Raw genomic sequence first — 12,395 nt, 5'->3', positions numbered from 1 at the left:
AGAGATAAGAATATCAATTCACAAACACATGATTCAACTAAATATATAACAAACATATATGTGATGCAAAATGAAGCAATACTAGATACTGAGAAATATGTATTTTAGAGCATGTGTTAGAATATTTAATAGATGTAAGAGGGTGTGAGATAGATAATTATAATTATTAGCTATAAGCTTTATTCTTTATATTAATTATAATTAGTCCATACGGGAGCACCGGTTGATAGGCTAGTGTAGCTAGTTCTGAACGTTTATTTTGTTTATATTTTGATAGCGATGATACCGAGTAGATTTGAGCTCGTGATGCTCGCTAGTAAATTGGATTTTGGAATATGGTATGTGCTAGATCATCGCAAGCACCTACGTACCAATAGTTCAGACGCTAGCTATATATAGCTAATGATAACCTTTGTGATATAGCTAGCTATATAGAGAGATTGCCGGTACGTATAGCTAGCTACATGCAGCAGGGTTGAGACTTGAGAGAGAGAGAGAGAGAGAGAGACCATGGGCAACTGTAGTAGTGAGCAAGGTTAGTTGTTGCTTGAAGGCAGCGTCGTCATGGGCGAGCTGAGCTCATCACAGCAGGCATCAGCAGCAGTAATGGCGGTGCCGCTGATTATTATTGTGTGGCTGCAACAGCTCATCGTCATGATGTGGCCGGCGCGGGGCAGCCGCCGGCGATCGGGCTGCCCAACTGCGCCACCTTGTGCGAATGTGCGGGAACGTGAGCGTGCCGTACCCTTTCGGTATGGGGCCTGGGTGCCACCTGCTGGGGTTCAACGTCTCCTGCGATGCCTTGATGGTTACCAAGGCGACCCTTACCTCAGCCACGGATGCCAGGGTATGTATGTAAGTATGCTTTTTTATTTATTATCCACATATATATATATATCACATAATAAATAAAAAGACATACATATATATCAGGTGCAAACCAATCTCTCCATACAAATTGTATAAATTTCAATCTGGACCACCGGATCAACATCCAAGGGGCATGAGAGATTGTATATTTTTACAATTAACCGTCTGCCCTTGAATTGGGTAATCACACTTTTGCAAATTCCCCCTCCCACCCCCTGCGCCCCTTCCCTTGGATGTTAATCCAACGGCTCAGATTAAAGTTTGCATAGTTTGCACGGAATGTTAGTTTGCACATGATATGTACCTACTATAGTATATATGGATTTTAACTTCCATTTTACCCTTGCTTATTACGTATATACCAGATATCGACGAATGCTCACTTCTGGATAAATGCTTTGGGAACTGTACAAATTTGCCTGGCAACTACATATGCCAATGTCCACGAGGAAAGCATGGCAACCCATACATTCCAGATGGCTGCATAAGGCCACACAGCGGCGGATCTAGGGGGGGGGGCTGGGGGGCTCCAGCCCCCCAAGAGCAGTTAATTACACTTAAATTATTATAGCAAGAGTCTCAAATTATCATTAAATCTTCACACAAATCAATATCTCCATTGTTTCAGCCCCCCTTGTCTCCCATCCTGCATCCACCACTGAGGCCACATGATCAAAATCTAGGTAACGGTTACATCTTCTTGCCGGCCGTAAATAAAACCAAACTCTATTGCTCAGCGAGTTTAGTTGTTTGGTTTGGGAAGCCCGCCGGCACCATTATTCTGGGCAAAGTAAGAAACCTGTGAAGATAAGAAGCCCTATTTGGATTAAAAAAACATGATATTGTCAAAGTGTAGTCTTTTTGTAGTTTTAGAAACTCAAGCACTGAAGTCCTCTTTTTAATGGGTTTTAACATCATTATACTAGCTATGCACTGGGAATAGCTAAGGACCACGTGGGTCCTTCCACAAACTAGCTCATACTAGGTTTCCATGACCTTTCAATAACCTTTGTGACAAGTCTAAAATCTTATTGTATATTTGTTACCCTGTTGACAACAAATGTTTCTTAGAAAGATCAGAATAATGCATCCTAGCTAGATGAATAGATCCTGCTGACACAAACATGTTTGTTACATAAGAAAAATTTTCAGCCACATCATCTAAATCATGAGATTGTATTGTGCTCCTCTATGTTTCCAAATAAAATTGACAATTTTGCATGTCACTCTTAGGGCTAATCATTGGACTAGGAGTTGGAAGTGGTGCATTACTTGTCTTGTTAGTCCTAGGCACCATAGCTATAACCCGTAAAATCAAGATAAGAAGGAAGAAAAAGATTAGACAGAGGTTCTTCAAGCAAAACCATGGGCAGTTGCTACAACAACTGGTATGTCAAAGGGCAGACATAGCTGAATGGATGATTGTTACATTGGAAGAACTAGAGAAAGCCACCAACAACTTTGACAAAGGTTGTGAGCTTGGTGGTGGAGGACATGGCACAGTATATAAGGGAATTTTATCGAGTCTACATGTCGTGGCAATCAAGAAGTCAAAAATAGTGATACAAAGAGAAATCGATGATTTCATAAATGAGGTTGCTATTCTTTCTCAGATAAACTATCGCAACATTGTGAATCTCCTTGGGTGTTGCCTCGAGACAGAGGTTCCTTTACTTGTGTATGAGTTCATTTCCAATGGCACCCTTTACAATCATCTTCACGTTAGTATCACTATCATGGATAGATAGATTGAGGATCGCAGTTGAGACTTCCAGGGCTCTAGCATATCTTCACTCACTCATTTCAATGCCAATAATCCATAGGGATGTAAAGTCTCCCAATATACTTTTAGATAATAATTTGACTGTGAAGATGTCAGATTTTGGCACTTCAAGGTATGTTCCAATTGATCAAACCGGAGTGGACACAACTGTACAAGGAACATTCGGGTACTTGGATCCTATGTACTAAAGCATGGGGCACCTTACTGAGAAGAGTGATGTCTATAGTTTTGGTGTGATCCTTATTGAGTTGCTTACTAGAAAAAAGCCTGTTTCATATAGATCTCCTCAGGGTTATAGTCTTGTAAATCATTTTGGTGCTCTATTGTCAGAAGGTAACTTAGTTCACATATTGGATCCACAAATTGTCAAAGAAGGAGGTGGAGAAGTTGTAGATGTGGCTCTATTAGCAGCAATATGTGTGAAGTTCATAAGTGAGGACCGGCCGACCATGAGACAAGTGGAATTGACACTTGAAAGCATTTATGCATCAAAGGAGTATGCCTCGAGTGATATGACAAATGAATCTGAGGAGAACTATGCTCAAGTGAATGACATGTCTATTGGAGAGACAAATGTGGATGCTATAAACTAGGATTATTTATTTCTAGAGCTTGGAGTAAGAATAATTGATATGTATATGACCGGTACATCCAATAGCGATGGTGGTATATGTGCAGGAGACAATGAATATTTTCAAGGTCTTGTATCTTCTCAATGTGAGCACCTGGAATTTAATAAAATGTCCCTTATCGAAAAATAAAAAAAATCTATACACTGTACTCCCACGAGAGTATGCCTTTACACTATAGTTGTAAATCCAATTTTAAGTCTCAGGCATGATCAAGTCATCAGCTGTGATGGTTCAACTGCTATTTACCCTGAGGCATCTGCATCCTATTGAGTTTGCCTTTTCTAGGTTCGTAGATGATTAATTAATCCCCTAGTCCAATGGTTATTGTTCCAGGGCTTATCTTTTCTGCCACCCGAAAGCAACATTGTGGACTTGTTCTGAAGTTGTTATCTATTATCTTAATACAATAGTGTTAAAAGAAGCCACCACATTCGCCGAGAGGGTCTAAAAATTCTCACATTAATCAGAAAAAGAGAAGGATACACACCGTTGGATTTTATGAAGATCTAACGGTCTAGACTAGCCCGAAAAGTCTATGTCCAATACGTCATCTCAAAATCAGAAAAAGAGAAGGATACACGCCATTGGATTTTTATGAAGATCTAACGGTCTAGACTAGCCTGAAGAGTCCACATCCAATACGTCATGTCAAATATGATAAATAAATAATTATATTTGAAATTTAAAAGTAAAGAAGATTAGGTGCAGAACCAAAATCCGAACCTAAATATATTTTGTTAGTTCTCCATTAGTTTTGGAAAGAAAAAGAAAGAACTATACAAATAGAATATTATGTTAATTCAGTAGAAATCCCATCTCTTTGTTAAAAATGTTTGCACGCGGTGAACTGAACCCATGAGCTATCAGGAAGCAAGAAGGGGAAAAAGAAAAAAAAAATCTAGCAAGTCGATGGATCCATCAAGTACAGGCTCGCCAACCAGTCTGATGTTGGTGAAACGTGGATGATTTCATCCTAGATAGACTAGGAACCAAAAAAGGAAAACAAATTCTGCATGACCTATCTTATCGTATGTACATGCATGGGACTAATACGAGAGGGGACATGCGTCTAAGTTTTTGTTTTCCAAAATTCGTGTGGGCACAGATGGAGATCCCTGGCTTCTTGGTTCTCGCTTGAGGTGGTTGCAGCTGCATCAGAATGGCTATGCTCAACACAAGGGCCACACCCTTATCTTTGTTGCATGCTGCCTATACAAGGCCCAGGTTCTTAAGTACAGGGTTTTTTTTCTCTCACGGAAGAAACAACCATGAGTCCGACCATCAAGAGGACTCCACCGACGGCGACGACACAGATAAAGAAAGCAGCATCTAATAAATACATATATAAATTCATAAAAAAATAAAAAACTATTTTTCCTTCCTAAATTAAAAGGTGTCTTAGCTTGCTGGACCTAGATTTCAAAGTTCCCACATTAACCAAAAATATGCCCGTCTATCTATAATCCTTTTTTAACATTGTGATCAAGCATCGTGATGAAGAAGTTTAATTCGGTCGTCTCACCTTGCTGGTGCATAAAATAATAAAAAAAGGCATGTGCAGTAGACTGCATGTATTGAAAGTTGCAAGGAGAAAAAAGAGTCAGACAAGAGACTCACCTTGCTGGTGCACTAAAATAATAATAAAAAAGAAAGCATGTGCAGTACGAGCATCGACTGCATGGATCAAACGTTGCAAGGAGAAAGAAGAGTCGGACAAAAGAAAAGGCAGATGCATTTGATTGCATAAACAAACCCCGTCAAATAATTAATCTTAGATTTTTGTACAAAGAACGAAGGGTCTGAATTAAATTGCTGCCGCTATGCCTCTTCCTCGAGCAAGAGGTTACTGCACCACAACCCGACATTTATACATTTTCACCTAGAGTCAATAATTCAGTGAACCTGAATTATTGCAACAAATGGCTTGCCATAATAATTTGTTGAATGTTGCTCCGACATTAATTTTTGGTTGTGGTGTAGTGAGTGCTCCATGTTCGATTAGGCATTGCAGTAGCATGGTACCAGAAAGTAATTGTAGGATGTGACTAGCAACACTAATCTGCAAAGCTGCCCTTGAGGCCTTGACCAAGGCTTCAACTAGCCGAGAGAAAACCAGACTCTTCCGCTAGACGAAATGGACTGATAGCATGTCTCCGAGAGAAAATCAGACTATTTTAGAAATTTTTGTTAGAGCAAATGTTGATCACTAGAAGCGCTTATGGAAGAAAACATATGTTGTACTTACCAGTGCACAACTTACAAACTAGCTAATTAGATGGATAGCATCAGTGCAGATCACCATGATGCAATGATGGTTCATATGCTCGAATCGTGATCTTAACCAATGCTTATGGCACATATGCTTCCTATGATAAGGAAGACTTAATTACATGTTTCGTTATCCTAGGAGGCACACCTCAAGAGTAGATGATTTCTGGAATTGAAGCTTAAACATGGTTAAAAATTGTACATTGCGATAGCTTTGAATTAAAATTTTAAATTAATTTTTGACACTAGAGTCTACGTAGGTAGTCCGCATGCATTATGGATGTGCAATTGAGGAAAACATTTGCCAAGTTGGACAATGTGTATTGTGAAATAACATTTGGAGGCATGACTGCATTAGTACGGCCATAGAGAAAAGCACAACTTATAATGCGGAACTATGATCAAAAGAAAATAGAGAAAAAGATAGAATGGGTCAAATCCCAAGATGGTGAATAATAATGACTACCCTAGAGAAAAACAATGTTTTGTTAGCCATAAAAATCTTTATTAGTTGAATAGCAGCATATAGAGAAGAGTTGAATTGCTAAGAAGTGATTTCAATCTAGAAATCAATGAGCCAATGAGATTCTCTAGACTTTAAAAGTGCAACGATAACAAGGATATGAAAATTAGGGACATGTCAATGGTAGCAAAATGGTGCAGGTGCAGCCATGTTAGCCATGATATGATCTCAACCCATTCATCGGGTTGACTATTACCCTAGGTACGGTTGGACGACTGCATTATTGCTATTACAAAAGCATGGTAATCACCACTAGAGACAATAAGAAGCATTGTGATTAGTTTGGCTGATAGATGAAAAATTTAGGAGAGAAAGAAAGATGATTCAGTCATGCTATAGTATTGATGCAATCAAGAACAAAACATCTAGAGAAATTGGTGTTTGACACGCATGCAGTACGTAGCAAGCCATGGGTAGTGTTCGATCAGAGGAAATTAAACTACATGCATCATCATGGGTCCATCTTAGATGGACCGTGGTATAGCTATACCTAAGATAATATGGGAGCATGCTTGTATAGGGCTATATTAATTTTGCTTCAAAAAATATAGGGCTATATTAATGGGTGATTGATGGACAATGAAAATAAAGTATATTGTTACTTCTAGCAGTATATATTGAAGAACACACCTAAATCGTCTTCTAAAAGTCTAGGAATAATTTATCATCCATTGTAACTAAAATATTTGAGAAACAAATGATATACCACAAGTAAAAAATTAAAATTATTCATATCATAAATAAATATTTAGTCACATTTAGTAAATACTCAAGAAGATATGTTTCTATATAAGGTACTCATTTCTCTCCTAAGTTGTGTCAAAAAAAAATACACCATAAATATGACAATTAAAAATATATAACGGCACCGGTGGTTGTAGTTTTAGGACAAAACAATTATAATAACATGTCTACACAAAATAATTTGCATATTTTAATTTGGAGTAAAAAATTCTAATTTGGGAAAAAAGAACTAGGTACCCGCGCTATTTGCGCGGGACACCTTGCTAGTTATTGTCACTTGACATGCCAAATTAAAAGTTAGGCCATCATAGCTACCTATGGCTTTTTCATTAATTGAACATAATGTTGATTTATGATAGAGATGTTTGTTTGTTCTTTTGCATCTTGTCTCGCTCTAACCTTAGAATCTAGATAGAAGCGTCCGCTATATAATGCGTGTGGTCAAAATTTCTACCCTTAATGTCTCATGTCTGCCCTATGAAACAACACTGTGGATGACCTCGTGACTGCTGGCTGTAACTTTACCTCAAAAGCCAGACATGTGAGCATCCATCTTTTGCAATTTAACATGACCCTGACTGGTGCGAAAGAAACCTTTATATTGTTCTCTTGTGAAAGGTCTTTAAAATCACAGGGATGGATCTGCTCAAATTATTGATATTCCATTATTCCTGCATGGCTGCTAGCGCTACAAATGCATTGTGCGAGCATTATAATGAGTTGATTTTCTTGCATAGTACTCAAAACTTTCAGTTATTAGTAACTCACTTTGTATTCCATCAGTTATTACGTGCTTGTTAATTACTTGATCGTCCAGTACTCATCTCCTCCGATCCTCCTCCTTGTTACTAACTTAGTAGCTTAGGTTTCACTATATTTAATTTATTTAGCTTTGTATTCCTCCGATCTATCTGCCTGTCGTTCAGAGGAGAGACACTCATTGGGTAGCTAGCTGGATCGTCAGAGATGATAGATAGCCGCGCAGCTGGTAACATCTTTTACTAGATGAGCTGCGCTCGTGGTGCTCGCCACTAGTTTGGATTTTAGAAAAGGAATGTTGGGTCCTTCGGCGGCACCTATGACCTATGGATGGATGATGCCTGCAGCCTACCTGCCATCCTAACTAGTACGCTGCATTGTTTAGGCCGTACATACGTCGTCACTTCAATTGTTCGGACATGCGTTATTACACCGTGTAATTTACACGCCGCCCCAAGCTAGCTAGCTATTTAGCTAGCTCCTGAAACATTGCAACTATATATACATGTGCATCGTCGATCCAGCACCATCTATCTATCGATCACAAAGCTAAGCTAGCCACCACAGCCGGATCGGAAAAAATTAAAGGAGCGGACGATCAGGGCCATGCGCCGCCGACCAGCCTACCACTACCAACAGCAAGCAGCTGCAGGTATAGTAGTGACAGTCCTGCTGCTCCTCCTGGTGCTGGCTGACGCAGCAGCAGCAGCCGGTGGCGGCCATGATGATGATGAATATGATGATGGCCAGCCGATCGGGCTGATGCCGTACTGCACCACCAGCTGCGGCGGCGTGAGAGTGCCCTACCCCTTCGGCATCGAGCCCGGCTGCCAGCTGCCCGGGTTCAACCTCACCTGCTGCAACAACCACACCTACAGCCATCCGCGGCTGCTCTTCTGGATCGCCGGCGACCACTACGTCATCACCAAAATCTCTGTCAACACCATGCGCTTCTGGCCGCGGCACGAAATCAAGGAGCCGTCCCTGCGGCCGGAGCCGGAGGAGAAGGTGGTGCACAATGAGACCACCGACCGCCCGGGCTGCCACCTCTTCAACAAGGAGCTGGTCATGGATTGGGAGGTGGGGTCCGACGCCCTGAGGGAGCTGCGTCCTAACCAGACGCGCCCCGGGGACGCCACGTGCCCTCGGGATCTTGACAGCCGCACGGCGTGCCACAGCAGCCACAGCACCTGCACGGCCACCATCGGTCCGTACAAGCTCTGGAGGAACGGCCTCAATCACACCACCGGCTACTTCTGCAAGTGCGATAAAGGCTACCGAGGCAACCCTTACCTCCCCAACGGATGTCAAGGTAATCAAATGTGCATGCAGTTCAAGGATGATTTTTTTTTTGTGGGGAGAAGGATGGAAATTAATTTGTTTTTCATGCATGCTTGTTTTAGATATCAACGAGTGCAAGCTTCGCCATAAATATAAATGCTTTGGTAACTGCATAAATCTACCTGGCAAATTTTTGTGCGAGTGCCCAAAGGGAACTGCCGGCGACCCCTCCAAGCCAAATGGCTGCCTACCGCCACATGATCCTGATACAGGTAACAATTCACGCTACAGCTTTCAGACTTAACCCACACAACCAACCAGATGCAGGGTTAATACAAACCTTTTTTTTGTAGGTTTGTCAAAAACACACATAAGAGAAAAAAAAATTTGCTCCGAATCCCTTCCAAAATCTATACTCTATATGGACCTTTTATAATTCAAAATTCAATAATTCGGTGTGCTTCTCTCAGGGCTAATCATTGGCCTAGGAGCTGGAAGTGGTGGGATCCTTATGGTTCTAGTTATAGGCAGCACATTTATAATTCGTATAATCCAGAGACAAAGGAAGAAAAGGATGAGACTGCTGTTATTCATACGGAACCGAGGGCAACTGCTGCAACAACTAATGTGCCACATGGCAGACATAGCAGAAAGAATGATCCTTCCTCTAGAAGAGCTAGAGAAAGCCACCAACAACTTTGACAGAGCTCGTGAGCTTGGCGGTGGAGGGCATGGCACAGTATACAAGGGAATTTTGTCGAGTCTACATGTGGTGGCAATTAAGAAGTCAAAGATAGTGATACAAAGAGAAATCGATGAATTCATCAACGAGGTTGCTATTCTTTCTCAAATAAACCATAGAAATATTGTGAAGCTTCTTGGATGTTGCCTTGAGACAGAAGTTCCTTTACTCGTTTATGAGTTTATTTCCAACGGCACTCTTCATAATCATCTTCACATGGAAGCTTCGGTATCACTATCATGGAAAGATAGACTGAGGATTGCAGTTGAAATTGCCAAGGCTCTGTCATATCTTCATTCACTCGCTTCAACGCCAATAATTCATAGAGATGTGAAGTCTCCTAATATACTTCTTGATGATAATTTGACGGTAAAGTTATCTGACTTTGGAGCTTCAAGGTATCTTCCAATTGATCAGACCGGGATGGATACTACAGTCCAAGGAACATTCGGATACTTGGACCCTATGTACTATAGCACGGGGTATCTTACCGAGAAAAGTGACGTCTATAGTTTTGGTGTGATCCTGATAGAGTTGCTTACCAGAAAGAAGCCCGTTTCATACAGATCCCCTCAGGGACATAGTCTTGTATACCATTTCGTGACTCTACTGTCCGAAGGCAACTTAGCTTGCATATTGGATCCACAAGTGTCCAAGGAGGGAGGTGGAGAAATTGTCGACATTGCTTTGTTAGCAAAGATGTGCGTGAATGCCATAAGCAAGGACCGGCCAACGATGAGACAAGTGGAAATCATGCTCGAAAGCATTCATGCAGCAAAGGAATATGCCTCGAGCGACGATATGACGGATGAATCGGAGGAAAATTACAGTCCAAGGAATGACGACCTATCCGGTTGAAGGTAAAGTGTGGATGCTATAAGCCAGTAGCGTATCTAGGATTTGAAGAAGGGTAATACCGTAATAATTTTTTATATATAATTTGGTATATAATTAATATATCCCTTGAGGCAGTTGCAGCCATCCGATCCAGTTAAGCTGCTATTGAGCTCACACCGATAGATATTTGTTGTTTAAGTAGTTGCCTGCAGTTGCACTGATACATGAACTATATATTAATTTCTAATTTCAAAAAGAAAAAAGAAAAGAAAAGGCGCGACTTGACAATCAAGGAGATGATGATGACATGAGCATGGCGAGATGATGGCGTATTGGCGTGTACATGTGGGCGGCGGTACCCATTGAAGAGTGATGAGGCGGCAGGCAGGTTGGCCGCGAGGAAGCCAAGCACGTGGACGGTGGACTGGACTGTAGAGGGGTGGGTGGACCCTGGATTTTTGTCTGACGATCGAGCAGGCAGTCCCAAGGACGGGGCCGCCGTCAACGGAGGCCCGCCGGCATACTGACCCAATTGGCAATTGGTTCTCTGTGATAGGGAGTGCTAGAAAATTTTAACTATTAATTACGGTGTTAAATAAAATCAGGTTACAAAATTAATTTCAGAACTCCTGCACTAGAAATTATAAAGAATCTAATGAGGTATTTGACCGCGTTATTAGAGGGTGGTTACTGTAGCATCACTGTAGCTAATAATCGATTAATTATCATCATTAAATTCGTCGCGAAAAGTTATATCCATTTCTAAAAAAATTATAAATAGATTTCATTTAATACTTTATACATACGAGATTTCTTGACTTGTGCGCTCCAGGAGAAGGCCACTGCAGTACTGCACATCGATGGCGTTGCGTACCGTTCAATTCATGGGGATTCTGGCTGTCGGTACGAACTCCGACCGAGACTCTGGACAGCCTCGCCGAGCTCGCTCCGATCCTCTGCCGCGGGCCGCTACTTTTGACTTCAGCTCTGCAGCTCTTTTCCTTGGTCTTCTCTGTCAGTATAGTAGACTGCTGGTGGTAGAAGCGTCAGGTTTTACCATCACCACACCGCTACCTATCAGTGTCCTGGTTGATTAGTCCGGCCGGCTTTGTTTTGAATTTGGACTTTCTTCTCCATTGATCGATCGCTTGCCTTTTCTGTTTGGGAGGATCGTCAACGTCAACCCATTGTTTTTTTTTCATTTCGTTTGATACTGATGGCTGGCAGTCAGGCAAGCCAAGGATCAATCCCATATTTAATTAGTTCTCAAGGATCGGACGAGCTGACTCCTGCTCTGTCGCTGTCCAATTCCATCAGTTTGGCTGGCTTCACCTCAACGTATCGTGCGGTCTAAGCATCCTTTCAGTGCTACTGTATTAATTAATAACAACAAATCACGCTTTAGGCTTTGCTTTATTTTGGTACACTGCTGATCGAGCCACCTCACACAATCCTCCTAATAACGACAGAAAATGAGACATGACGACGATCTCTTGCTCTCTGTTGCTGGTCATTGGTTCCAAGGAAAATTAAAGCAGCAGCAAGCTTGTGAATAATCAGAGAAGCTTTGGATGCGTGGATATGGGGCAAACGTCGATACCCTTCCTGGGTCGACGGGTCCATGTTTATATAGGGCAATAACAGCCATTGCCGTGGCGTGTACATCAAGTTTGGCGGCTGGATAGAATTTGTTACCATCCTAAAAACTAACTCTAGATTACAACAAATTACAACAATATGGCAACTACATCTATCCAGCCTCCAAGATATTCTTGTTACACGGTTTGTTTCACAGCCCCCCTCAATCACAACTTTCCTAAGTTGAGATTGTGCTTGAAATTTTCCAGCTGCCGAACCGTAAGAGCCTTTGTGAAGCCATCTGCTACTTGGTCTCCAGTCGGCACAAAATCAACCTTCAGCAAGTTCTTAGAAACTCTTTCTCGAACAAAGTGATAA

The 12,395-nt window shown here is 41.4% G+C and overlaps 1 protein-coding gene and 1 pseudogene across 1 annotated transcript; both read left to right on the top strand.

The window, feature by feature from the left end:
- Positions 1-564: 564 nt before the first annotated feature.
- On the top strand, positions 565-3,246 carry LOC120646471 (annotated as a pseudogene).
- A 4,939-nt stretch (positions 3,247-8,185) lies between these two features.
- LOC120646470 (putative wall-associated receptor kinase-like 16) lies at positions 8,186-10,462 on the top strand. The gene is made up of 3 exons (XM_039923030.1): positions 8,186-8,891; positions 8,983-9,132; positions 9,331-10,462. The coding sequence occupies exons 1-3, from the start codon at positions 8,186-8,188 to the stop codon at positions 10,458-10,460; spliced, it is 1,986 nt and encodes a 661-aa protein (XP_039778964.1). The 3' UTR covers positions 10,461-10,462.
- The last annotated feature ends 1,933 nt before the right edge of the window (positions 10,463-12,395 follow it).

Source organism: Panicum virgatum, chromosome 8K (assembly GCF_016808335.1).
Source record: "Panicum virgatum strain AP13 chromosome 8K, P.virgatum_v5, whole genome shotgun sequence".
Classification (NCBI taxonomy): domain Eukaryota; kingdom Viridiplantae; phylum Streptophyta; class Magnoliopsida; order Poales; family Poaceae; genus Panicum; species Panicum virgatum.
The sequence above is the reverse complement of the archived record's forward strand: the minus strand, read 5'-3'. Positions and strand labels throughout refer to the sequence as shown.